Source organism: Phoenix dactylifera, chromosome 12 (genome assembly GCF_051530095.1).
Source record: "Phoenix dactylifera cultivar Ajwa chromosome 12, Ajwa_hap1_PhDact_Kaust_v1.1, whole genome shotgun sequence".
In the NCBI taxonomy this organism is placed as follows: Eukaryota; Viridiplantae; Streptophyta; class Magnoliopsida; order Arecales; family Arecaceae; genus Phoenix; species Phoenix dactylifera.
This window is the reverse complement of record NC_143201.1, coordinates 6,041,555-6,069,498: the sequence shown is the minus strand read 5'-3', so window position 1 is coordinate 6,069,498 and position 27,944 is coordinate 6,041,555. Positions and strand designations below refer to the sequence as shown.

Here is a 27,944-nt window from a genome sequence, read left to right as displayed (position 1 = left end):
AGTTTTTTCAGAAAAAAAAATATTTTAGTGAGAATCAAAGGAGTCCTTAGCTCCGCGTGCGCTCGGGAATTTCCCCGTGCGCGAAGGGGCGTGGTGCCCCAAGGAGCCACCGGGTAAACAGTTCCATTTAAAATTCCCCTCTCCGCTTCTTCGTTTTTTTTCCACGAAGGCAACTAGTCCTCTTCGGCCGCGAGGGCTACCATGTTCTGAGCTCCGACCGTCTGGATTTCCTCCCCTCCTCCCTCGCGCCCTTCTAATCCCCTACTAAAACCCTCCCTTTCTCCATCACCTCGCTGCTCTCCATCGCTCCCATGGCGTCGGGGTCGCAGTTGGAAGCGATTAAGGTATTGTTCTAGGTTTCTCAGGCGTTTTTTTCTTCTATCTGTGCTGTTTCTTGGGCGATTTTTGCGCTGAAGTAGAAGAGTTGAATCAAACTGAGTTGTTGCAGAGGGCGAAGGTGCTGATGGTGGGGGCCGGCGGAATTGGATGCGAGCTCCTCAAAACCCTAGCGTTGTCCGGCTTCCAGGATATTCACATTGTAAGCAGCCCTTACTTGCTTCCAGTGCTCTTCTATGGGTTTCCTCAGATGGGTTTTGGGTGTTTTTCCAGTAGCTTAGGGTTTTTGCACAAGAAAAAGAATCGCTGTGTTAAACCCCCTTACCATCATTTTTTCTGTTTGCTGTAGTCATGAATAGTTGTGCTTTTCTGATACGAAGAGAGAATCTTGGATTATTTTCTTGGTTTTACTGCCGTCGATTATTCTTTTTTTTGTTTGTGAAGTTTCAATGTCACTTCAACTTCTTAGGAGGCCGTAGCGGTGGATTTTTGATGTTGGAGACTATAATAGTGATACAATTATGTTTTCATGAGGGCAATTGCTGGTTCTGCAGAGTATATGATTGCAGGAATGATGGATGAGATATGAGACAGAAAATTTACAAGCAGAATTTGGTTCCATGTTTTAAAATAGAAACTTGAGAAAGAAAAGCATCTTTCAGAAATGTAATTACTACTCTTGTTGAGTTGTGTTAGTTACTGACATAAATGGGACTAGGTTTCTGCTTACTGCATTGGCAGGATGGGGCTGTTATGCTTATGTTGTGAAAAGCAAAGAAAGTTCCAATTGCATAGGGTGGATACATAGACCCGGGGAGGGCTCAGGAAATTCGTATGATTCAAGGACATTTTCACCAATCATAAGTGTTGTGCACTTCTTTTTGAAGTAAAAAAATGTATGCTTCCACAAAGAAGACCTGAAGAGAAGATCTAGAGGCATTTTGGCATGAGATAGCATATTAATGCAAAATATACCAAAATGGTAAAGAATATGTTGGGATATTAATGATAGCAATAAAAGAGTATCTATATGAGTCATAACTTCTGAATAGTGGTGGATAGTCTATGAAGTTAAGATTTTATGGCACATGGATTTACATGAAAATGCTGTTTTTAGAAGTAGATGTTAACATCCAATCACTTGTTATACTAGTTTCTTACAAATAGATTATACTTTACATCTATAGATTTTTAATTTATTTAGGATAGTGTACTTAAAGGATAGGTGACTGATTGGGAGGTGATGCAGGTTTATATGACATGAAGGAGCTATTTGTATGGGGAACCTAGAATATACAAAATGCATCTTTCTTGAAAGGAGTAAAGGACGGCGAAAGAGAAAGTGCTAATAGGCTAGGAGCATAAAGAATTAAATGATAAGGGTGGGAACGCCATGTGAAAAGTTTTGGACCAAAGATGGCCTTTAAAGGTAGGACAATCCTTTAATGTAGGTGATGTGCTAGTAGAGATTTGGGTATGGGTTAGAAGGAAGAGATTCGTTGTACTTATAGCTTTAGTTAGGAACACACTTGTGAGCCTATGAGTTTAGCATGTTCACAATGAAGCATGAATAATCAAAGTTTTGAAGATGCTCATTTGTCGGGGCAAGAATAGATAAATTTGTTCATTAGGCGTGCACCTAGATCAAATGGAAAGTGTAGCTTATGAGATAAACTGGGGTAAGGATGGCTTATTTGTAAATTGAAATAGCCATGTTTGCATGGGACAAGAAATTTATTAATGATTTTGGCAAAATTATCTTAGTTCATCTATAACAATTTTATAATCATATATTTGTCATGAGTTCCAAATGCTTTCTAAGGTTGTAGCAACAAATGGATGGCTGGAGGTCTAACTAACATTTAAGTTTTTCAACCTAGTCGCTGATCCCAGTCTATCTTGATTGGTACTAGCTAGTGTCCCATGCATGGCTCCTGTATCATTTTCTTGTTGGAGTGGTATGGTACCAGTAGGACATGCTAGGGTGCACTAGGACATGAATTCTTGCTTCTTTAACCTACCCGAATTGGTTATGCTAGCTTAATGTCTATGTTGTCTGAAGAAGTTGCCGAGGCCTTAAATGAGATAGCTATAGATGCCTTGCTTAAGTTTGCACCTAGGAGGAGATCCAAACATTTTCTAAAGCATTCTAAGTCCTTTTTTTAATAAAAAGATGCTAATAATGAGATTAAACTCTTATTAATTGCAATAATCATCATATTAATGACATATATTATTAACCAACATGAAATAGGAAAAGTCATATCTTGGTAGGTATTAAGAGAGTTGTTACATAAGAACCAGCTGAGGTAGGATCTGTAGCTAGGTTCAGTAAGAATGATGGTAGGCCTAAAGAAAAGGATATCACAAGGATTTATGACGCAGTTGTTATATAGAAATATGAGATAGATCATACTATAGTTTAGGGATGTAACATGTAAGGGAGATTGGTGGGGATTTTTAAAGGTTGTTGTGGTTAAGATTTGCTGATTTTAGGTTAATAATGCCCTATGGAAATGCTATTTGGCTTTTATGCCCCTGTTCTGCACTTTAGGTGGAAAAAGGAAAGGAAGTATGTGTTTGGGGCCTCTAATGAATTAAGAATTGGTGAAAGAAATAGTACTAAATCAGTCTGGATCCTTTTTTTTGTGTCTTACTTTGATTTATTAAAAAAACAACATAAAAGGAAGTTAGTTGTTGCAGCTGTTGGAAAGATGAAGATTAAACTAATTATACGCAGGGACCAAATCATAATCTAATTAGATATATCTAAATCACATCAAGCACAAAAGTAGTGAGGGTAGTAGCAATGAATTGTTTTATACCAATCAAGCTTTGAAATTACTTCCCACAATAGGAATTACAAAGAAGAAGAGTCTTCCACAAGTGAGGCAATGTACATGGATGAAAAATCTTGAACATGGTATGGCAGATTCCTTGAACTCATCTCAAACCAATGAGGAGATGGGGCTTCCCAATAAATGACCCAAGGAAGACAAGAAAAGAGAAAAAGCAGAAGGTAAACCTTGCTTTTAAGTTACTAATCTTGAATTTGGATGCTCAAACTTAAAGATGGTTGGCTTTGGTTGGGATTAGGTCACTTCCCACAATTAAGACTAGTGCAGAGTAGCTCAACTTGCCATCAAGTTGATCCCATGTGATCTGAACCAAAGAAGAGGGTAGTGGGTAAGAGAAAGTAAGAGGAGAAGAGGCATACAAGAAGGCGGTGAAGAGGGGGAACGTGGATCCATGATTGACAATAGGTTGGGTTGGTAGACAACTTTTGCAATGGGTATTCTGGTAGTGAGGTGATGACGGGAACCTCATTAGTGATTGGGTTGCAAAGGGGCCTAGGTGGTGGTATGTCTGAGCAGGATAGTGATGAGCAGCTTTGTTAAGAACAATAGATGTGGATATGGGGCTGGGTGACAGTAATTAGACCTTCGCATAGTGAGGCTGTTGGTGGTGAATTGGTGACATGGGGCTTGGATGGGTTTATCATGGTGGTGGAGTCAGTTCATTGTAGTAGGTGGAGCTAAGGAGGACATAAGGAAGGAGAAAATAATGTGAGAAGTGCTGGAGAACAAAGGAGGAAAGGAGGAGAAAGGAGAGGGATGAGGAAAGAAGATGAGAGAGGAAAGGGGAAAGAGAAAGGAGAGCAAGGAAGAGGAGGAACTGGGCCTTTTCCAGACTATTTGAGGTTGCTTTGTGAATCCTCATACACCAAGCACTCTTAGTTATTTCTACCTTTGATGTTATTTTGAGATCTTCTATATCTTTATTTTCACAACTCTCATCCATGTTATCTTTAGCCTTCCCTGTCTTTTGTTGAATCCTCTTTCCATAATTAAAGTACACCTTTTTATTGGAGCCCACTTAGATTTACATTTATAAGTACCCATATTGCCACAATTGGCTTCTATCACTTTTAACTCGGTGCTATTCCTTGTTCTATCCTTTCTGTTTAATTTTTTCATATAACATATGTAGTATTAAAAATATAATATGCTAAAAATATTTAAGGTTTTGGCCCTATGGTTCAGAATCGTATAAATAAAACCTGGTTGAACCACCAATCTGACAAGTTTACTGATATCATATACGAGTTGTGACCGTAAAGGGTCTGATTAGGTAGCTCAGAAATGAGTTGCATTGATCAGGTAAACAAACTAAGGTCAAAACTGCTAGTTTTACTGAAACTATTCGTGCCCAAACTTACTATAGAATGATCAAGATAAAGAAAGATGAAAGACTATAAGTGGGCATTGAATATCTCCTGCATTCTCTCCCATAAATTCTCCTAAATATAACAAAACTGAAATAAATTGAAGATAGGTACAGTGCTGGTAAAGTCTAAACCGCTTAACACATTTCCTAAAAAAAATGGGTGCTGGAATTTTCTGAAATTAGTAAGAAATATGGGCCATGGATCGAATACTGAGGCTGCAATTCATGCAAATCTTTTGGCCAAGGCTCAGATATGGAACCACTGACCCCTTTTAGATGATAGATTTTTTCAAATAGGTTTATCTATGTTCGAAGACATGAACTGCGACCTTTTTCTGAAGACCCTCATGCACTTGAAAGTTATATATAGCTAACTTCTGTCTTGCAACAACTCTCAATGTTCTAAGTGCTATGTTAGGATTATAACATAGCCACCGCTATCCAAAAATTTAAAATGTTCCCTACCTGGGCCGGATTCCCTTACTTTGTTTGATTCATAAGCAACAACTGGTGCAACATATTGAAGGCTTAAAAGTACTCTAAAATGTTGTACACCTCAATGAATAGAGGTGCCTATCACCATCCTTAGGACATCAATTAAACTCATGCAACAGGTTTTGGCAAAATTACTTAGTGGAGTCACCAAGTTTAACAACCCAATTGCTCCCCCCACCCGCTCCTTACCACAGCCCTCTTCTTCTTCCCTTCTCATACCATATTATAATTTTCACATTTCTTTGGACCCATTGAGCACTGACTTTTGAGATCCTTTTAGATTCTTCTTCTCTATCTGAAGTTGAAATCATAAATTTTTTGTCAAACCAGCTCTAGTGGGTTCATTTTTCGTTAATGCTTTACGAATCAAACAATTTTAGATTATGCTCATCATTTATCGACTATGTATGCCCAGTGTTGTGCAAGAGAACAAGAGTGCAATCCTGTAATTCTCATAATTGACTATCCTAGTTAAAGGGCTAGGGATATGACTACATAAGTCCAACAATATTAAGCAGGAAATATTTTTGTTGGTAATAGGCGCTACTAAATCATGTTCCGAAATATAGACAGCATGATGATGATTGGCCTTTGTTTTGAACAATCCTATTCGGTCCATATGATGTGTCCAAAATTATCAAGTTCGGTAACTTTGGAGTGCAGGAGCAATTTCATTCTTGTTGAAGATTTCATGAGCGTGCATAATATGACATAAACCTCCCCCAGAGTTTTATACTACCATCAGCTACCTTGATCCGTCGGCAATATCAGTAGCATGATAATATACATACATATATGTGTGTGTTTATATCTTTATCTAAAGTAAAGCTGAGGATCTATTCCTATTCAAACCATCAATATAATTGTACGTACAAGTTCTTTTCTGATCTTAATAAAAGAGCTAGGTTGCACTTCTAATGCATGTTTTAGAAGTTTGCAATTAAAAGTTAGTTGGAATCTATGTGATTCTTCTCTCTCCATGCTTGGTTCTACCTTCATGTTTCTCCTCTACTTTTGTTTTCTGTTGATACTTTTTGTTGATCATTCTGTTGACCATGGTTTTTTTGCCTTTTGAGTGTATAGCGGCCAGTAGCTTAACTTTTGCTTTATTGAAGTCCAGATTGCAGAATGGAGCATCAGTTCATTCTTTTCTTCACTTTGCTGAATTTCTGATAATAGAATTTTAACAACATACACCTTGAACAAATGGAATCCATAATGTGGTAATATAATAGTCTAAAATATATTTGGAAGAAAAGCTCTACATTCTCTCATTTATATTTAAGTTTTTTTATATCTTTGTTTATGTGTTTGTTATGATGTGTTAATGACGTGACTGCAGCGAAGCTTCTTTATTTTAACAGTTATAGAATACTTGGCTATATTTTAAAATTTTGCAATGTTTGTACATGCAGTATTACTTTCTATACTCGTTATTTGTTTAATTGCAGATAGATATGGACACAATTGAAGTCAGTAACCTCAATAGACAATTTTTATTTCGACAGAGTCATGTGGGGCAATCTAAGGCTAAAGTAAGAAACTAATTTTTGATATGTCATCTTGTGTTAAATCATACTTGAGGCTTCATGTGGGCCTGTGTGTTAATGCTGTTGCCCTGACTGCTTCCACGTAACGTTCTTCATATCAGGTTGCTCGAGATGCTGTCCTAAAGTTTAGGCCTCACATCAGTATAACACCATACCATGCAAATGTCAAGGATCCTGAATTCAATGTGGATTTTTTTAAGCAATTTAATGTGGTTTTGAATGGTCTTGATAACTTAGATGCTAGACGACATGTTAACCGCCTTTGCTTGGCTGCTGAAGTTCCTTTGGTTGAAAGTGGAACCACAGGTTTCCTGGGGCAGGTTAACTGATTTTTCCTTTTTCATGTTAATTTGGTATTTATTTGTTTTGTTGCATCAATAGACAGTTTCTTATACAAAAATTCTATTATTGGCATGGAGCTTTGTAGACTAGATTTGTCAAGGATGAGTGTCGCATATTCCTAAAGGTTTGCTTCTGTTTTGTGACTTGATTAATGTTTATAGAAAACATAATATCAAACAATATTATGGTATTGGGAGAGTAGTAAAAAGTTGTGTTATTTTCTGTCTGAAGCTGAGGAAGATCCATAATCATAACCATTAAAATTTGTCCCAGCTAATTGGGATCAGCTTAAGTTTGGGGTAGTCATTCTTTATAATGATTTTGGTATTAGTACAGTTATATTATCCAGGATACACAGAAAAGGGCGAACTGAGATGGTTTGATATAATTAGGCTCCATAACCATAACCATAAACTTTGTCCCAGCTAGTTGGGATCAGCTGAAGTTCGGGATAGTCCTCCTTTATAATGCTTTTGGTATTAGTACAGTTATATTATCCAGCATATGCAGAAAAGGGCAAACTGAGATGGTTTGATATAACTAACATAGTTATACACAATGAACTACACAATGAACTGATGATTGTCAAACTTATCTTTTTCTGGCCAACTTTTCCTCTATAATTTGTTTTAGGCAATCCTTTCTATTTAACTTTCTCATGAATATATGTTTCTTTTTGTTTTTTCAAAAAAATATATGTTTCTTGTTGTATCTCAATGTGCTTCTATTAGTCTATTTCTGAAGTAGTAAGGGAAGATACTGTTTCTTCATTTTGCATGATCTTAGCTGGGTTTTGTGTATATTTTTGACATTCTAGTAGTTGAAAATCATCGGTCATCTAGAATGTGGCTGAGAGTGGAATACAGAAGGCCAACAGTAGTAAACATTGTAACAGTTGATAGTATTGTGCGGAAATGAAAGTAATGTTTATACTAATTTATGCTACAAGTGGTATTTAATAATCAAAATTGGCGGAACAAAGATTATTCAAATATTAAGAAACAACTTGATTTGCCTAGTCAAGCTTACAACAGCTTGTCAAGTGTATTATTGTAAAGGCCTACATGCGAAATTTAGACAATCTGATAATTACTTTTCAAATATGAAGTACAAATAGATTTTCATTTGACCAAAAAGTATTAGAGCTGGTGAATTGTACAATTATTATATTTATCTGCCCCTAAAAAGAGCAAAAATATTGTAATAAAGCATACAAGTCAATTTCCTATATTGGAAAACCTTTAAACATGGATGGCAAATTGCTTGCTTCCAAATTTTCAAATGATTGTCAATCTTGGCTTTCAAGTTCCATGCATGGAAGTAAACCTAGGGCTCTTAAACTTCTTAAGTACATTCCTACTATAAATTTTAATTGATGACTTTTATGTATTGTTTACTTGAACAAACAGACAACCTACATTTTGTTAGTTGTCAGTCTACTCAATACACTTGCACATGATTTATAGATCTCTACATACTCTTTCGGGGCCCTACGCCATTCACTCTTGTATTTCACCTAGTTATTATGCAACCACAATTGGAATATCTGTTAACCACTTGTAAATTATGGGTTTGCCTTGTTCATCGAAGAAGCTTGCTTTCAATATTGCAACCATTTGATGTTTTATTTGAATGTTTACTAGTTGCTGGCTCAAAAGGGAAGCTAGAGAGACCTTCATGAAGGCAAAATAATGTAGTATTCAATTGTTGATGAATGATGCGCAAATTCTTCTGCAACCAAAAGAAGCCAAAATGTATATCACCTTTGCATAGATTTCATATTCATGATGATCACAATGCACAAAACAAATCTACCAAAGCACCATCTTTCGTTGTTTTAACAAGAATACTATAAAGAAAGAATCAATGTCAGCAATTTATTTGAACTCCTTTTGTCATGACTCGAAACCAGGCTTTGCCAAGTCCCAAATGTGACTACAATCTCATTCAAATCAATGGTCAGATTTAATTTGATTGATTTTTGCACAAGCACATACTTATCGATTTAAACCTGGAGACATGTAATTATAAAATAAATGGGCGTTTGATCATACAGAGCAACTAAACTTTCATCAAAACTAAACTTTCACAATACATAAACCTGAAATCAAACCAAGATTTATTTCATTCCATCATCTTGTAATGCACAAAATAGTTCAGTTTAGAGGCAAATTTTACATCCCTTGGTATAGGTACATTATAAAGCATAAACCCTCTCATTACTTTACTAATAGCAACTTCTATCTATTAGCTTTAGTTCGAGATACACAAAGCTCTAACTCTTCCTTTTGTGGTAGTAGCTTCACTAGGTTGCTACATTTTTCTGTTTTTCCAATCCCTACTTCGCTCAAGTCCATGTTGCTGAGTAATCTCTGCTCCTTTTTTTCCCCTGCCTTCCACCAAAGAATATTTTCTATTCTACCCAAGATTGACAGAATGACATTCCATCAGACCTGCCTGAGTATTATACTTGGTTGTCCAGTGAAGAAGTATGCTCTCATTATGTCTTTTCCTCGCATAATATGACTCTAGTCTGTTGTTGAACTGCTTGTTCTCAGTCTGTTGGAAATGTATGCTATACTCAAATGATTGTTCCTAAGAACTACACTGTTTGGTAACTTTGAAGTTTCTAAACTTTTACTAGTTTATGATTGTATTTATTATTCTTTTATTTTGAATTATGAGCTGGTCTAATGTCCTTGATATTGCTTAAGTTCCTGATTCTTTATACACTAATTACTTGTGTATGAACTAATTGAATATTTTTGTTTGACAATCTAATATAGTGATTCTGGTTATGTATCATTTCATCTCTAACTATGTTCTTATATATTTTAAAATATGATTGAATCAGGTCACTGTCCATGTCAAGGGTAAAACAGAGTGCTACGAATGCCAACCAAAACCAACTCCAAAGACCTATCCCGTTTGCACCATCACTAGCACTCCTTCAAAGGTTTGATCTTTATTGGTGACTATGGCTAGATGCCTAATCTTGATTCCTGTGTGCTTGTTTAGTTGAATTGTTTTTTTAATTTATATTGTTCCTTAGAAACATTTTACTGCAAACAAAAGTATTATTTTAAAAGAATGCTGTGCAAGGTTCGCCGAACCGGGTACTGGGATCTATACCAGTCGGTGGGCGGGTTGGTACCATACCGACATATGGTACGCTTGGGCGTGCCGATTATGAACCGTCACACCCAATTTTTTTTAAATTTTCAAGTTTAATAATCTGGTAATCAATTGTTTTCAACGTTTTAATGATTTTAAGTCTAATTTGATATTTTTGATTTTTTTTGATGTTTTTATGATTTCGGTTTAACCTAAATGATGCATCTTGTTGTTTTAAAGTGATACAAAATATAAAATGATTAGTGAGATGTAGAATGTTATAAAAAAATACGAAATATCATAAAATCAACTAGTGAGGTAAAAAATATAAAATAATACAATTAATTATGTATGTTTAAAGTACAACATATATACCGATATTTAAAATCTCGTCGAGTGGCGATGCCGCTCGTAGATATTCGGATCATCAATATAGTCAGAAGGCACATCAGCCCATTCCTCTAACCAAGCAGTTGTAGTTTTGTATATTTATTTCATAAGAATGCGCTCGGGTTATAAGCACTTTCGGATCTCTCGCTGAAGCGTTGACTCTAAGAGGTGTCCTCTGGCTGCTAATACGGCCGTAAAGGGGCCTATTTGAATAAACTAACAGCAAAATTTGATCCGTAAAATGCTTCGGGCTACGTAGGATAGTAGCTACCAGAAGACGATACTTTAGACGCACCATATTCATATTCGTATTTGTATGGGTCATAGGCTGCTTATGGCTGCGGGTAATAGGATCCATATACGACTCAGAACCTGATACATCTATGAATCCTACTCTACGTGCGAGGTCATTGGCAGTTGCATCGTGTCCTCCTGAATAACCTTGAGGAGCCTATTTTCTATATGCAATCATATCCTCATGGGCTCTACCAGATCGTATACTGTGGTTTCTATCCTGTATAGCATGCGTAAACTAAGACTCATCGGTGAATCGAAGACCATCCTGCGGCTGTCTCATAAACGATTGTCTTATGTCCTCTACTTCCTCCCTGGCCAGCAGATCTATGACCACCAGAATTGCTGCTCCTGATCTTTGAATCTGAGTGATCTGGCTCCTCCATACTCTTCATGGGGGCTGCAAGTGCCTTTTGTTCTCCTTTTTTTTGGTCTGCTGAGTAGTTGCTTGCTTACCCTTCTTGCTCCCTCTGTCTGCTTATCCTTAATGCTCATCTCTGCATGCTTACTCTTCATGCTCCTCTCTGCTTGGCTATATTGGGAGGATGGATGTCACCCTTCTGACCGAGTCGATCGAGTAGCGTAGTGGCCTCGTCTAAGCATCTCTCGATTATATCTTTGAGAGGATGCCTCGGACAAGGATTTATGTGATGACTGGCTCCTCAGTGATCTTTGTAGGATGTGTGGAATATGGCGATCTACCCATTGCTCTGCATCGACCCTAGTCTTGTTGGCTACGAAATTGGCCTACAAGCTATCCGATCATAGAATCATCCTCATCGTCAACGAAAGTACTACGGATCATGTGGCCGCCGCTCCATCAAGATCTCTCCGGCGGCCTTATATTGTAGCCCATTATCAATGATGACCTGCAAAACATTGTCTTCTCCTACTTGATCAATCACTTATATCAATTTGAGGATGTACGTGGCGTCGTGCACTTGTTCGGAAGCATCAACCAACTTATGGAAGAAAGTCTTCGTATCACAATATGTCAAAAAGTTGATAATGCTCTACCTGGTAGGACCGGTCCAATCACCACGCATCACTGTCAGTCCATATGTGGGCTATTTGCTCTTGTATGAGGCAATCCATTTCTCTATCTCCTCATTATTGTCAAAAAGTTCACTGTAAATGTCTTTCGGTTCTGGAGATCTGCACCGGGGCCGACTACCTGTATGGAGGAAATGATAGACCTATAGTATGTATTGTCTGCTACATTCGTTCGGATGTGGCTGAAGTGGAACTAGGATCCAATAGGTCGCCACATATCCTTCTTCTTATTCTTCTTCAGCATCGTGCCAACCCTTTGTTGCTTTGAATCCCTGCTGGAGAAGGCATGTGGGTCTAACTTATAGATGGTGGCTCCTGGTAGAATTTCTCAGGACGACTTCTTTTTGCTACAAAAGTCCTCCGTATAGATGCAATACGGCCACCGCTTCTGCTGACGATCTCCCTCATTAAGGAAGTTTTCTTAAACTCTGGATCTGCTTTGCTGCTTGTAGAACTGGAGCCCGACTTGTAGTATGAAGGCCCAAATCGAGCTCTATGCCTGACCACCTCATCCTGCTGCCACTAATTATCCAGGCTCGCCTGAATGGTAGTTTGGATCTGTGCCTCCTCGTCATATGGAGCGGATGCCTCCTCTGACTCACTGGAGTGATAGGAAGGTGGCTTTGCCGTTCGGTGGTCTACGTTTGCCTTTTTCTTGAAAACTCACTCTCTCCTTCGCTGCTCTAAAATTAGCGAAATGCTTTTTCATCAGCTGCCGAACCTCTTTTGGGTATTTTCGGCATATAGATATGTTGGAAGTAACCACCAACTAAGTGCTGCTTCAATCTAGTTACCCCTCCTTTTTTGAGCTCTATGTTGCACCAGTTGCACTTTAAATAGTACCGATCCGAGAGCATTTGCTTATGATCCCAACCAATTTTATGCTCTTGCTCCTTTTTTATTGATGGTTCCATTCCTGTAGGTTTATCAAGTATATCAGTTAATCAATTATTTAAAAACAGTAAAATTTCGTTACAATGAAGATAATTTTTTTTATCTCAAAAATACATCTGATTTATCTAATACATAATACTAATTTTCATATTATTTATTTATTTATTTTTTAAATTTTAAAATATGTTTAAATATCATAAATTCAAAAAAATATGTTTTCTACTTCAGAAAATACTTCTAATTATGTAATATGTACTACTAATTTTTCATAATTTTTGGTATGAATTATATATTTTTAAATATTTTTTTATATTTAAAAATAATTTATAAATATAATTATTTAAAAAAATTAATTTTAGCTCAGATCCATGTAGAATTTAACAATGGATGCTATATATTTTTCTAGGCTCATAGGCATGCATCAAAGACTACTTATTTTTCATTTTTTTTTCAAATTTAAGTCTAGGCCATTGCGCATATGATCGCATCAAAAATTTGAATAAATGAACACCAAATTTTTTTGCAGAGTAGCTTGCATGCCTTTAAATGCGCTTTTGATTTTATATTTTTTTTGAATTTTATGTTATATATATTTTATTGTTATCCAAAAATGTATTTTTAAGTTTTAAAAATTATATATAATCTGAAAATTAAAATTTTTTATGTTATTGTGTAGATCATCTATAGATCTACAACATATAATAAAATCTAGCCCAAATTGAAAATTTTGGCATGATTTTTTCTTATTTTGCAAATTTTGAGCTATTTTTTAGGCCCACGAAAAATAAAAATATAGAAAATGAGATAGGAAAGAGGAAGCACACCTTATTTAGGCTTGAACGAAGCAACTTTTAAAAAAAAAAAGCAAAGGGAGAGGGGCCCTGTTCCGAACCGGGTCGACTCGGTACGAACCGTCTGGTTCGTACCGAGTTCTAATAGAATTAGCCGGTTTAGTCCGGTTCGGGCTTTTTTTGGCCGGTTCTGATCGGTTCGGAACCCGTTCTGGCCGTTTCGGGGCCAGAACCATTTTTAATGAGCGAATCGACTTGGTTTCCCACCGGGTCGGCTCTTTACGGGCTGAACCGGGTGGCTCGGTCCGGTTCGGTTTACCTTGATTTAAAGTATAACAATGTTTGATCATGGTTGGTGCGAAAATAGTAGTTCCAGTGGTGGCTATGGAACAAATGGAATGAGTGGATGGTAGGTAAAACTCTTAACTATTTCAAATGTATGACCAAGATTGTCATTGATTTACACCATAGGCTAGGTGTGGTCTATTTTCAGCACTTAGTGCACTTATCCTACTTCTGATCAATGTCAGCATTCAAGTCTTAGGAGACATTATGTAGTTATTTTGTGTTATCATCTGTATGCTCAAAGTCTATTTTTTTTACTTCTATTGCTCATGCCCCAAAATGATCCATCAAACCCTTCTTAATTGGATGATGCTTTGCCATAATTTGTATGGCTATTATCTTGTATCAACTTTCAAAAGATTTAGATATAATGTTTTGTCTATAAATATTTTAGTTTAAGGCACTTTCTTACCGACAAATGCTTTACAGTCAGCCTCTCAATTTGTAAAATGTAACTCCAATAAGGAATTGTTTCCATCGTATAACTTTTAGATCATAACCAGATGATTACTGCTGCCTTTTGTTTGTGGAGGATGTTTAGCATGGTCATTTACTAGCTGGAAGCTTTTATTGAAACTTGAAAGAATTTCCATTATCATTTCGGTCTTGTTGCTTGAGTTCTCAGCTTTTGTTTCTATTAGATAGGGCATCAGTTTCTCAGGCTTGCTGATTATGCTAAATTTGATAAATTTGTGTTGTGCATCTCGTTAGTAATTTTTAAGAAAGCTTAGCCTAGTGACCTTCATTCTGCTTATTAATTGGGCCTATTTTTTAGTCTGTACGTCCACCCTCACTCTTTTTCATTCTTGTTCTTGTTAATTGATCTATTTTGTTCGACATATCTGTCCGGCAGTCTAAGGCCTCTGTATTTATCCCATGGTTTTGAAATACTTCAGTAATCAGTATGAGTGCATAATAGTCATATACTGGTACAGTATCTACCATGGCACACTCCTGTATCAGCTCATGGTTTGTTGATTGTATGGCCCAGTATGTACCACAGTACAGGGTTTGGTACGGGTGATACAAACTGCAGTATGCTCAGTTTCTGAAACCTTGATTTATTGTGGGAAAAAATTTCTACGTTAAGAATCATCATGGGACCAAAACTTAACTTTGTTACAGCTGAGGCGATGGAGAATTAGGACCATGATCTGATAAGACACTGCCAATTAAGTAGATAATTTAGAAGCTGTGGGTATCTTACAATAACACAATTTGAGGCTACATATTAATACAACTAACTTTGTGGTCATAATTGAGGGCAAAGTGAACCCATGAAGTAACACCAAGGTTTAAGACTGAAGTGACAAAAGAACACTACATGAAGGAGATGTTCATTGAACCAAGGTGAGAAAAGAGCTTGAACAGCAATTCTAAAGCTAGGATGAACAAGTACAATGATGATCTTAAGACACATGAAAGGAGATCAAACCAGATGGAAGGCCGAAAATGTCACCGATGTCAAAATATCAGGACTTGCATGAATCAAGAGTGGCCTACTATCTGAATGCCGTGTGAAAGGGATGTAAATGGAATGATGGCTATGAGTCCGTCAAGGTCCGCCGTACCGACCACACCGACGTACCGGTTCGCACCGGTACTGGTACGGTACCGGTATCATACCGAACCGAACCACTACCGTACTGGTTCGGCTGGTTTGGGCCAAAAGTCAAAAAAAAAAATTTGGAGCCGGTACGTACCCGTACCGATCAGTACGGATCGCGAATGGTCGAAATCGAAAAATGTAGATGTACTGTACCAGTTCTGTCCGGTATCGGCCCATACCGGCCCGTACCGACCGGTACGGCAGACCATGGCCGGTCACATGGTGGCTATGCCAGATAGAGGCATTGCATTATATGCACCAGTTGGTCAAAGAGCAGGGAAAATATGTTTCATCTAGTTTTGCTTGGACTTGAAGAAGTTGAAAAGAAATAGCAAGAAACACTCTGTAATGAAAAGGAAAGAGGTCCAATGCTAGTAGATGACGTTGGTCTGCCGGAGAGTCATGAAGGAGACTGTCGTTATTTTAAACAGCAAGAAGATAGGTTTATAGATGTTGCGAACTGGAAGAGATTGGTTTCTGTCAATGAACTCATGGGAGACAGGTTGGTTACATGAAAGCAATTGTTTGCCTAGAAAACTATGGAATTATTCAATGAATCAAGAATAAAAGCAAGTCAGCCATGTCAGAGTTCATCAGGGCCCCTATGTGTTGATATTGGTATATGATTGTAGTTCACCACTTGGAAGGATGTAGACGCCAAATACTGGTCCATATATATGAAACAAGGAATCAAATTCAAAAATATCAACTAGAGGGCCTAAAGAAAGATTTTTTGATGCGACCGATCAGGATTGATTATAAGGCTAAGGTTTACAGTACTTGTTCGTACTGCTCCATACCGGGCGGTACTGTATTATTCCGGTACCAACATTCTTGGTAACTAACCCTTTTATTAGGCATACTGATACTGTACCGGCATGTTACTGGTATGGGGATTGGTATTGAGATTACAGACCTTGCTAAAAGTAACTAATGTTTGTAGGGGGTTTATGGTAGAAGTGATTAATGATGTCGAAATAATGGAATAAATAGCTAACATAGGAACTATAATTCCTACAAAGCCCTTGCATCAGGCAGAAAGGGGGTAATAAGTTTAGTACACCTTAGCAAGCAACTAAGCTTAAAATAATCTGTTCCAAATTGGAATTGGCTTAAATTCATTTTAAAAGAAATGCAGATGTCTGCAAAATAAATGCAACTCCTCAACGACGATGTAATGACTTCGTTAATCACCGCAGGAGGGTGGAGAAGATCTACATGGCCTTCCATTTGTTTTGAGGGGATAAGGGCAATTGGAAATGAGAGTGTGGCTGGGGTTTCGATTCAAAGCCTTAGTAGTTAGAATCTTTTACTTAGGATAATCCACTCTAGAATCTTCCTTGAATCTAAAATGCACACCCACTTCAAGTGCTTCCTTAATATTAGTGTTTCTAATATATTTGCTTCCCCCACATCCACACCTGCACCCGTACCTGCACATGCTCCCACGTCCCAACTAAATTCAACGACAATTTAGCATCTGAATATTCTTTTCAATGAAAGGTTAATGTTGGTGATGAATCAGAGAACAAACTAGGATCTTGTTCCCTACCAATTATCATGCACAAGGCCCTGAGTGCACTAGAATTTGATGTGGTTTTGTGTTGGCTAATGGCTTGTGTGCTGAGTTTTGGAGATGTTAGATTGATTCTTTGATTGTAACCGATAACTAGTTGGGGCATTGCTGTAAGACCATCTGATGCCAGGACTGTATATTGATGGATGAGTAGGTCCTTGAAACTATTGTGATGGGCATGAGCTATGTGCAGGCATGATATCATGAAATTCAAGGGGTGATGTTGAAGTGAATGTACTACAGTCAAGGCTTCAAGATATCATATATGGTTATTAAAAACTCAACCTATAAGCAGGACACCACACTGGTTACATGCATGCAGACTATACAACATTGTGCAGTCTCATTGTAGAGTAAAATAATACTTTGATTGTAGGACACACTAAAGGTGTATCGGTGTTACTTGTATACATGGGGATTTGTGTCAATGATCACCATGCTAATTTAGATCCATTCTGTTTGCTGATATGCAGTGATGGGCCTATTTAAGTGATGTATAATTTCTATTATTTGGAAAAGAATAATATTTTTTGAGAGAAAAATAAATGATATTGTGTACCATTAGAAAATAATGGGATATTCACATTTTTGATTATTGTACTTTAAGATTTGTACTTCTGTTTGCAAACAATGTGGACCAAAGGGTCCAGCATCTGAATTTTAATAGTTGATAAACTAAGATACTCTAAATTGCAGCAAGGTCATGAGCAATGTGTATCAGCATTTTCTCCCCTAGAGGACTCTAAAAATGTGGTTAATTTGAAAGTGCAAAGCCAAGTTGTTGATGCCTTATGACATTATAAAACTAACAGATAGTGATCTTGCCTTATATTTTCAACTCTAGTGGCTAGATTTTTGAAGATTCACACTTTATGCCTGGCTCATTCTTATTTTTTTTTTGTTCTCCCGTTGTTATATTAAAGCCTGTATCTTATATTGGCAGTTTGTTCACTGTATCGTTTGGGCAAAGGACCTGCTTTTTGCAAAGTTGTTTGGAGATAAAAATCAGGAGAATGATCTTGATGTGCGCCCCAGTGATGGCACTAATTCAACGAATCCTACCGAAAATGTGTTTGAGCGAAGGGCGGATGAGGATCCTGAACAGTATGGTCGTAAAATTTATGATCATGTTTTTGGATATAACATTGAAGTTGCATTAGCTAATGAAGAAACGTGGAAGAATAGAAACAAACCTAGGCCTGTCTATGTCAGAGATGTATTTCCAGACAAACTTATCCTGCAAAATGGAAGTTTGGAGAAGAATTGTGTAACTGAAGAGTCAGCTGTGTCAGCTATGTCATCTCTTGGTCTGAAGAATCCTCAGGATATTTGGAGTCTTGCTGAGAATTCAAGAATCTTTTTGGAGGCCTTGAGATTATTTATTGAAAAACGACAGAAGGTCCATCTTCATTCTCTCAGGAATTTTTAATCAGTTTTGTTTTCCATTATTTTACCTTGGATTCTCTTTGATTTTGGTTTTCAGGATATTGGGAATCTGACATTTGACAAAGATGACCAATTGGCTGTAGAATTTGTGACTGCTGCAGCAAATATCAGGGCATCTTCTTTTGGCATTCCTTTGCACAGTCTGTTTGAAGCTAAAGGTATTGCTGGCAATATTGTTCATGCTGTTGCAACAACAAATGCTATTATTGCTGGTTTGATAGTAATTGAAGCAATCAAGGTTCTCCAGAGCGATTTTCAGAACTACAGGTGTGTCCTAATGTACTCAAACCTACTTTGTGCTACCTTTCTCTGCTCATTTTACATTTGGGAGTTAATTCTTCGCAGTTCTTGTTACATGAGATGTTTTGTTTGACACTAGTTGTGATTAGTTAGTTTGTATTATTCCACATTTTGCATTTTTTAATTGTTTCATCTTTCCTCACTCTCATATCTGCTCCATCACCTGGTTGTACTCGAGTAATATGGGTCTGTCTTTATTTATTCCAATTGCGTGCAACCTCTAACTGTCTTTTGCTGACTAAATTTATGCTTACTATTATAGTTTTTATATTTGTCAGGATGACATATTGTCTTGAACATCCATCAAGAAAGATGCTCTTAATGCCAGTACAGCCATTTGAGGCTAATAAATCATGTTATGTCTGTTCTGAGGTATTCTTATATCTTCATATATGTGTATGCGTATGTTTATCGTGTTTGCATATGTTTCTATGGATGCATATATCTTTTCAATGCTGTAATATAATTATGTATAACATGATATGAAACAGACACCCCTGCTTCTGGAGATAAACACTCGAACCTCAAAGTTGCGGGACTTCGTTGAGAAGATAGTGAACAACAAACTGGGCATGAATTTACCATTGATAATGCATGGCTCAACCCTCATCTTTGAGGCTGGTGATGATCTAGAAGAAGATGTTGCTGCCAATTATGCGTTGAACCTTGACAAGGTTATAAAATATTTCTTTCTTATAGATTTCTTTAGCTGGTTCTATTTTATTGTGGTCTTTAAAATATTCCTTCATGGCTATTTTTTGCAGGCCTTAGCTGAACTTCCTGCTCCAGTTACCAGTGGGACTGTGCTCACAGTTGAGGATTTGCAGCAGGAATTGTCATGCAATATAAACATCAAACACAGGTCTATCTTTGATGATTGTGTCTATTCCGGGCCTTTCCTTTCCTTTTCATAACAGCTTTATGGCTATCACTAGGTTTGGGTCTTGTCTTATTTGTCAGTTTCATTTGGTCTCTGCATTGGTACCTTATGTTAATATGCGTAATGTGTAGTCTGCACAAGCTTTAGTCGAACTTAGATTAATAGGCACATGATTAAATTTAGGTACATAAGGGTCTGTATAGACATGCTATTTCAAATATATAGGAATTACATGGGAAGGAAGAAAATAACAAGATGACATGGCAATGTTTTGGAGGTTTTTTATATCAATGAAATCTTTCTTTTTTATTTCAGAAAAGGGCATAATAAAGTCATTTTTTTAATTGCTTAACTAAATAATGAGGGTCTAACTGTTTGCTGACATTGTCTAAATGCAATTAAGTGATAAATGCATTTAAGTGAACACTTTTGAGGACATGATAAAAAATGATGATCTAGAGCATGCCACCATTTTCTTTTGTTTCTCTTATAGAAAATAATGGGAGACCAATTTAGACAGTTTTGTTAGAAATAGTTAGGCTAATGAAATGGATGGTTGCCAATAAATTATTATGATCAATGACTTAAGAGCATTTAATATCTCAAGGATGCTAGTAAATTGTGTCCTTCAAGCTTAATGAAACAGGTTGAAGGCTTGTTAATGCAAGGCAGGCATTTGAATACCTACGTGGTAGTTATCTCGAGTAACAGATTTCTCAAGGAATGTCTGGAACAAGGATATCTAAATTAGGGATGTCCTAAACAGGTAGTCATCTCAAATAAAAAAAATTCTTTCTTGGAGACAAAAGTAGGGAAATCTAAAACATTCTAGTCTCTACATGTAAATGCTATGGGAAAGGCCAAGTTCATAATGGTCTGCATAGAATTTCCATGCAGGTGCCAATTTTGCTGCCCTTGTCCCATAAATGCATCTGCACCTGCTTTCATTTTCCAACTGTAAACGTTCCATCTCAAACCTAGTTTGTTTATTCAACCTTGAATACCAATTTTGTATCGATAGCATAGTCTTAGGAAGAATAAAAACAGCAATAACATTAATTTGATGACTATCAATATGTATCTATATCTATATCTATATCTATATCTCTCTCTCTATATATATAGGGTGTTAGTAATGTGGATGTTTTTATTAGAAATTGTATTTCTATGTCATTTTGGTAACCATATATTCCCAGACATTGTTCAGGTCAGTATTTATATCATGTCATGTCAACTTATTCTTTCTTACCCATATGTTTAAGATAAAGCTAATAATCTAAGAGTTGTGCTTTGCATACAGATGCATGCCGTCATGTAGGCACTAATCATCTGCATGCAACGTGAACCAAAAATACCTGTTTATTTGAGTGAGCCATTCGTCAGACACATGTGGGGCTTGCATATTAAGTGGTCTTTGGTATGGTTCATTCTGTGTCATGGTTTCACCTCCATTTTCTTTAGCATTGGTCAAATTCTGAAGAAGGCAAAGTTTATTACGTTGTATTGCCTCCATATGTAACTCCCATGTGAAATATCCAGTTGTTTGCAATTGTGTTGCCAAATCATCACCTAAATTCTCTACATCCTAACACTTTCACAGGATACGATGTCAAAATATGTATACTACAGTAAATTGACTAGTCAATAACACTTGCATCATAGAAATTATGTTGATGGCTATTTCCCTTGAGAATGAGGATGAGGAAAAAAGATGGATTGGCTAGCCGGATCAATGCATAGACATGCCATCGGTTACTCACCGGAAAGGATGAAGAATGGGATATGGATTTGAGAGTGTGGATTGTACTACTTTGTACCTTAAAGACTTTCATTACTAGGATGCTGCCAATAAAAAATAGGCAACAATGATAAACTAATTGCAGGAAACTTAAAGAAAGATCAAAATTAGGTTCGCCATCTCGGTATTGGACCCATATCGGTACCATCCTGTTGCAGTATCGGTACGTCTGGTATGGTACCCTATTCGGCGTAGCGAGCGTCGGTATGCTCTTCGTACTATGTACCGGTTCGGTTACGGTATGGTGGTACGCACCTGTACTGACTAGTACGGTAAATATTGCATAAAATTGATTGAAAAGTAAAAGGTGATAGTTAAAATAATTTGTTTGAGTTGCAAAAAAAAAATCCATCGTACTATTGCAATCTTGTATTTATGTGTGGCATCTTTAATTGTCTGGACAATTGTCATGCTTCTACTTTGATGATTATTCTTGCCTGTTCATGCCATGTTGTCCACCACCACTACTACTAAGTGACAATTGCTGTTTCTTCCGCGACTCTTTAACTTTGGGCAACATTTCACTTCGCACATTCTTAGTCGTGGTAATCATTTGTTGGTCACTTTTTGAAAGTCCCCTCCCTCCCAATTAAGTGTCCTGATTGATAGCTTACATTATCTCGCTCATAGTCTTTGCACTCGTTGATACTTGGTCTAAGATTGTCAATCACAAGGCTTCTTGCCACTCGGTTACGATCAACATCCTAGCATTTGATCTTACTCAGCCTACCTTGCGGTATTTGGTTTGCACTCGGTCTACGCCCTAGCATCTAATTTATGTTCAGTCTACCTTCTGGTATCGGGTATATACTCGGTCAGCACCCTTTCGTACTCGGCTTGTTCCTTGGGTTGTCTTGATGCTTGGTCCATTTTCCATTACCAAGAACTAGGTCCATTAGTTGTCTCCATTCTCTCCCAAAGTCCCCACAACTCTACCTATCTCAGATAATGTCAAAGTCTGTGACTGATCAATCTCTAGATCTCTGCCTGTAAGGCCCAGCACGGTCAATTGACTGGCTGGCCTAGTTCATATGAGGCCTGGCTTTGTCCCGACCTAGTGCTGGTGCGAGGCTCACAACGGCTTGCTTCTAACTGGAATCAGGAAGAACCTCTATTTGAGATGGAGACTAACTCCATCTCCAACTCTGGCAAGGCCACCATCTATTTAATTCCCTAACTCATCCCTAAGATGAATTGCATCCCATGCCTTTGCTTCTAACTTCCCTCTTCCTCTAGTCCTCGATTTTCGTCGCAGTTGGGTACCATCATTGTGACCGCGGTTGATTCTCGCTGGAGATGAGGTAAGAGCCACCTTCACCCCTTGGAATCTCTTTCTCCATCTTTTCCTTCTAGAATCATCGACACCGACCTAGATTGAGGCAAAGAATTGTCGGAAATTGAGCCAAGACCATTGCTTCCTATGTTTTCTGATTCTCATCCTTCTTTCGTTTCCTTCATCGTGATTCGAAGTCGGGGACCTTGCCTGACCTTCGATGAGCAAAGCAACTTCTTATGACCAGTTGTCAGAGTCTAGTCACCAGCGAGCGGGCCAGAACCCGAATTGATGCCGAGCCCCTTTGATAGCCCCTATTTTGGCCCAACTCTTGTTTTTGTATTGTCTCGCCGACCACCCATCATCATCGGCCGTTCGCCGTCGTGCATTGACATTGTGGATTGTGATCCTTCGACCACCACTACTGCCTAGCCGCTGACCTCCTCCCCTTCCATTTTTTTCATCCTTGTATGCCACTATTTTTCTCTCTCTGCACTCTCTCTGTCTCCCTGATGTTGGGTGGAACCTAGAGGGTCCCTCCCCTTTGACCTTGGTTGACCTCAGTGTGGGGGGTCCTGAATTGCCCTAGTGATCAGACAGCGCATCGGCTCCCACCTCGGCCCTCATTGCGAATCGTGGAACTCTATCATTATTGATCCCTGCTGTATTATCTATACTCAAACTTGATTCTGGTTTTGTGATTTGACCAATTGGATTGCCTAGATCGGATCGACCTAGGGCATCGGATGCTACCGCCTAGTTGGCCTTGTCCTTCCTCCACCATTTTCCTCATATTTTTCCACCATTGCCTCGATTTCAACCACCATATTATTTAATTACTGGACTTGAATCCGTGTAGGGGTGCAATTGTCTCGACAAGAAGAGGTCAGAAATGGGTACTACAGTATAGTCCTTTAGTCGAAGTTTTATAGGGATTTTTTCAAGAAATAATTTGGATCTGTCTGTGTTCTCACGAGGTAAGCAATGATCTACCTTTTCTAGATTTTTCATTTAAATATATATTATTTTTGGCATCAAATAAATTGTAAATCAGTTTATACATGATTTATAAATTCTATGAAACTGCGTTTTGAATTGAAAATAAACATGTAATTTTGAAGTAATATTTTGTGGAATATTATTATGTATATTGATTTTATATGGTATATCATACTTTGATTGGAATATGTTATATATGTCATTCTGTAAAAAGAGCTCTGATACGTATTGGGTTTGGATTTTTGGCATGATTATGTTCTGAACTTTGCCAGTTGGGAGTTATGCATTGACACTTTGATTATTATCGAGCTCATTATTCTTGCCTTGCATAGGGTATAAATATGTTATTCTGGCCCATGCCGCAGGGTATAAGTGGGTATTCCGGCCCACTCCGCAAAGTATTAGTGTGGTTCTCTGTCTTAGCCATAGAGAATAAGTGTGGTCATAGTTAAGGCTGTTGAGTTGAACATGATAATTTCAAATCGGACTTATGAATATAAATATGAATATGAATACTATAGCACGACCGGATATTTTGGGTTTGTGTTTTAAATGAAAAGTTTATACTTATATGCTTATTTTTGGTAAAGAATATTTATTATATGAATTACCATATGAATATGATTATGAACATTTGAATAGTATTCGATATTTTGACTATATTATTATTTTTGAAAATACTCATTGACATTATTACTTGAATTATCTAGTTAAGGTACTCATTACTTACTGAGTTGTTGAGCTTATTATCTAGTCTCTTCTTTCCTTACAGATTCAGGGAATTAGTTGTTAATGGGGTACCACTGTGGGCATATCATTAGAAGTGAGAATCGACCTTACCGATGTAGCATAGAACTGGTATTGCTACTAAAGTTTATTTTAATTAGTGATTGAAGAACAGTAGATGTAAAGACTCTTATGAACAAGAAATTGTTGGATACTTTTTTATAGTTTGGGTTTATTAATTATTAGAAATTGGAAATTGCTCTGATTTTATTCCATTACGCTAATATGAGGTATAATGGAAGCTTTGCATGATTGCGGTATAAGTTCGCTTTAAGTATGCAACAGTTGCCATGTCTCTAGTTCACAAATTCGGGTTGGGGGCGTGACACTGTCATTTGTTTGGATGTGGTGTAAACAATGCCATAATTGCACTAAAGAAAAGGAAGAAATAAGTTTGATGCTTTTGCTAAAATAGTCCGGACACTTTAGATTATAGTGCTTAGTAGTAAAATATTTAAGAATTATAGTGTCATCATTGGGCTGTTTAGTTGCATGCAATTCAAAAGTAGGCTGCACTTCAATTGCTTGCAATTAGAATTGCAATTGTAGGAAAGGGGTCTTGTTTAGTTGTCTGTAATTGAAAATTGGGAATGCATTTACAAAAAATTGGTTGTTTGATGTGGAAAGAGGTATGGTTACAGTGTAGTTGAGCTGGTAAGGTTCGCTGAGAAACACAGACTGATCCTTTTTTTTAATTATAATGTAATATTTATCATGTTATTTTTATAATATTATAGAAAAATAATATTTCTATTAAATTATTATTTGATTAGTATACGGATAATTACTATAGTAATTCTATGAATATAAACTAACTTGATGCTATAATAATTAGAAATTATTCATCACATGCATTATGATAATTAATTGTTATTATATATTATTTGCCATAGGCAATTAGTATTATTATAAGATTAAATAATACTACGTTACTCTAGTAATAATAGCATTATCATAATATTATTATAATATTCTATTAATATTTAATATAATATAGTCTACTACTATCATAGCAATAATGTCATGTTATAATGATAACACTTTTCTATAATAATATCTTAGCATAATAATGTTATAATATATAAATATTACAATAGTTATAAATATTATTATAATACAATCATGATATAATATATGATGACAATATTATCATAGTATTATAGTTTTGTATTATGATATAATACATAATATTATTATCATAATATTACTATTAGAATATAATAATATGGCATAATATAATAGGATAATAATATCATAATACTATAACTATATTATGATTGTATTTTACCTCTTTCTAATAATATAATTTTTTAAATTACAATGACAATGTGAAGAAGGGGAATAGAACCTGTTCAAATGGCTTTCTCAAAATTGTTAGATTCCTTAAGAGTTGTAACTGGAACTGCAACCAATTTTGGCTGTAGTTCCAATTTATAAGTTTTTTTTAATAGTTGAATTGCAGCCTGCAATTGCAATTGCAGGCACCCGATCACTTGTTTTTGGCATTTGCATTTCTGTTGCAACCAATTGCAGCGGCAGGCTACCAATTGCGAGCAGCCAAATAGCCCCCAGTTGTAATAAGGTATTTTTTTGGATCATACACTCCCGAAAATCATGCTAAGTGCCAACACTTCTAGCTGATGTAAGCATAGTTTTTGAGTTTCATAGGGTTATGCTGTTTTATATGATATTCAAGATTTCAGAAGTGTTGGCACTGCAAAAAGGATGTCCTAATGCATGAGGCTTCCACTATTGCGGGGTCTAAAACCGCAGGCTTACCCTAGCATGCGGAGAGGCTATTTTTGTGTTCGAACCGGTGACCCCCAAGCCAAAATGGAGTAACCTTGCCATTGCGCCAAGGCCAAGTATTGGTACTCCAAAATTTTCAAAAAATTCTAAATAAATGTTGAATAGAGAAAGATAAGAGCAGCTCTAAAAGTTGTGATTTAACTTATGCAATCAATGCACTAAAAACTAAAGCAATCATTGCAGGAAAAAGGTGATTTGATGCATGGACCAAATGAGAAGATCATCTTCATTGATGTAAAACTATCTAGTGCAATACATGATGATAAATTTCTCCTTTATTGGTAGGAGCAACTTTTGGAGTTCTCCTGCGGGAGCATTGCAAGGCTACCAGATTTGTATATGCTCCATTTACCTTTCCAAATACAGTTATTGTTTTATTTTTGTGTAGAAGGATACCACATATGAAGTGTACCCACTTCATAATCTCCCCAGAAACTTCTTACCACATCTGCTTTCTAAATGTTTTCTTTTTTCTTTTTTTAAAAAAAAGAGATCCACATATCTGCACTCTTATCTGCTCCCACAGCCGGAGTCCCTTCTGGTAATGGAGGTTCTATGGAGTCTAGATATTCCATTTTTTGTTGATCTATATCTTGTGCTGAAATTTGCAGGGAGGAGTTTGATGAGGAAAAAGAACCTGATGGGATGCTCCTGTCTGGGTGGGTAGCTCCTACTGAGAAAGACGCTCGGCTTGTAAGCAATGGTGAGAGTACATCAACTGCGCAACTGGCAGAAAAATCTGATGAGGATGGGATAGGTCCGGCCAGATCTGGGACAAAGAGAAAACAATCTGAGATGTCGGAAATGATAGACAATATTGATGATATGAAGCCTTGTTCAAGCCTTGACATTGGTGATCAACTAAATCCTCAAGAGGTTGAAGACAATGATGATGATGATGATGATATTGTCATGCTTGACGAGAACCCTGGACCAAGCAAGAGGAAGAAATTACAATAGAATGTACTGTCAATTATTTCAAATGATGCATCTTATTCCAACCTGAATAGATGGTATCCAGTTATCTATTAACAGCTTTTGACCTTATAGGATTCTAATATCATCACTAACACATTGTTCCTGGTGCATCGTCAATGTAATTAATTGCTTGGGCGAAGTCCATGGACATGGAAGTGCATGTTTAAAAGCATGGTGAAGATTATGTGTCCTCCATATAGGTTGGTAAGCATAGTTGGACTGGTGATATTGGAAATTTTTTTTTTTTTTTGACATTTTGGTTGGAGTAAGATGTGATCTGTTTTTTGATGGGTGTAACGTGTTAACTACTGATAATTTTTTGACTTTTTAAATTATGTATGCAAGGATTTGTTTTTACTGTTCCAGTTAGATGTGATCAAACCGTTGCAAAATGTTGGATCAAGTACTTGTAAGTTGCAGTGACTGATACATTACTTTCAGTACCCTGATGATCCTTTAATAATGCTATCCTGGTTCCGTTTGTGATTTTATCATATGCTGGATCATAGCGTAGACTATGAATATTATAGGTAATTTTATCAGAACTGATCTAGGGAATTACACCAGAGAATTTCTAACCAGTATCCTCCCCAGCTGGTTTTAAACCCTCTTTCTGCTGCTTTTTTTACTGCAATGTCAGGGAGTGAATGATGGATTCC

The 27,944-nt window shown here is 36.9% G+C and overlaps 1 protein-coding gene across 3 annotated transcripts; it reads left to right on the top strand.

The window, feature by feature from the left end:
• Positions 1-64: 64 nt before the first annotated feature.
• On the top strand, positions 65-27,650 carry LOC103712329 (SUMO-activating enzyme subunit 2-like). 3 transcript variants are annotated; one of them, XR_604923.6, is made up of 12 exons: positions 160-344; positions 449-538; positions 6,510-6,593; positions 6,710-6,928; positions 9,805-9,906; positions 17,960-18,415; positions 18,500-18,729; positions 19,041-19,134; positions 19,254-19,436; positions 19,527-19,624; positions 26,491-26,642; positions 26,919-27,650. XR_604923.6 is itself a non-coding variant. In XM_008776899.6 (11 exons), exons 1-11 carry the CDS (start codon positions 312-314, stop codon positions 27,265-27,267), a joined length of 1,938 nt encoding a protein of 645 aa, XP_008775121.2. In that variant the 5' UTR covers positions 65-311; the 3' UTR covers positions 27,268-27,650. The 3 variants fall into 3 exon arrangements, 2 of the variants coding, with proteins under 2 accessions (XP_008775121.2, XP_026656367.2); XM_008776899.6 differs by lacking the exon at positions 26,491-26,642 and having other exon boundaries at positions 65-344; XM_026800566.4 differs by lacking the exons at positions 6,510-6,593; positions 6,710-6,928; positions 26,491-26,642 and having other exon boundaries at positions 79-344.
• The last annotated feature ends 294 nt before the right edge of the window (positions 27,651-27,944 follow it).

What these genes read in the sequence shown, in the direction of transcription:
- LOC103712329 (XM_008776899.6), top strand. Translation starts at nt 312, where the DNA reads ATGGCGTCGGGGTCGCAGTTGGAAGCGATTAAG. An exon ending in CCACAGGTTTCCTGGGGCAG is followed by an intron (nt 6,929 to 9,804) that starts GTTAACTGATTT and finishes TGATTGAATCAG; the next exon opens with GTCACTGTCCATGTCAAGGG. An exon ending in CATGTTATGTCTGTTCTGAG is followed by an intron (nt 19,135 to 19,253) that starts GTATTCTTATAT and finishes GATATGAAACAG; the next exon opens with ACACCCCTGCTTCTGGAGAT.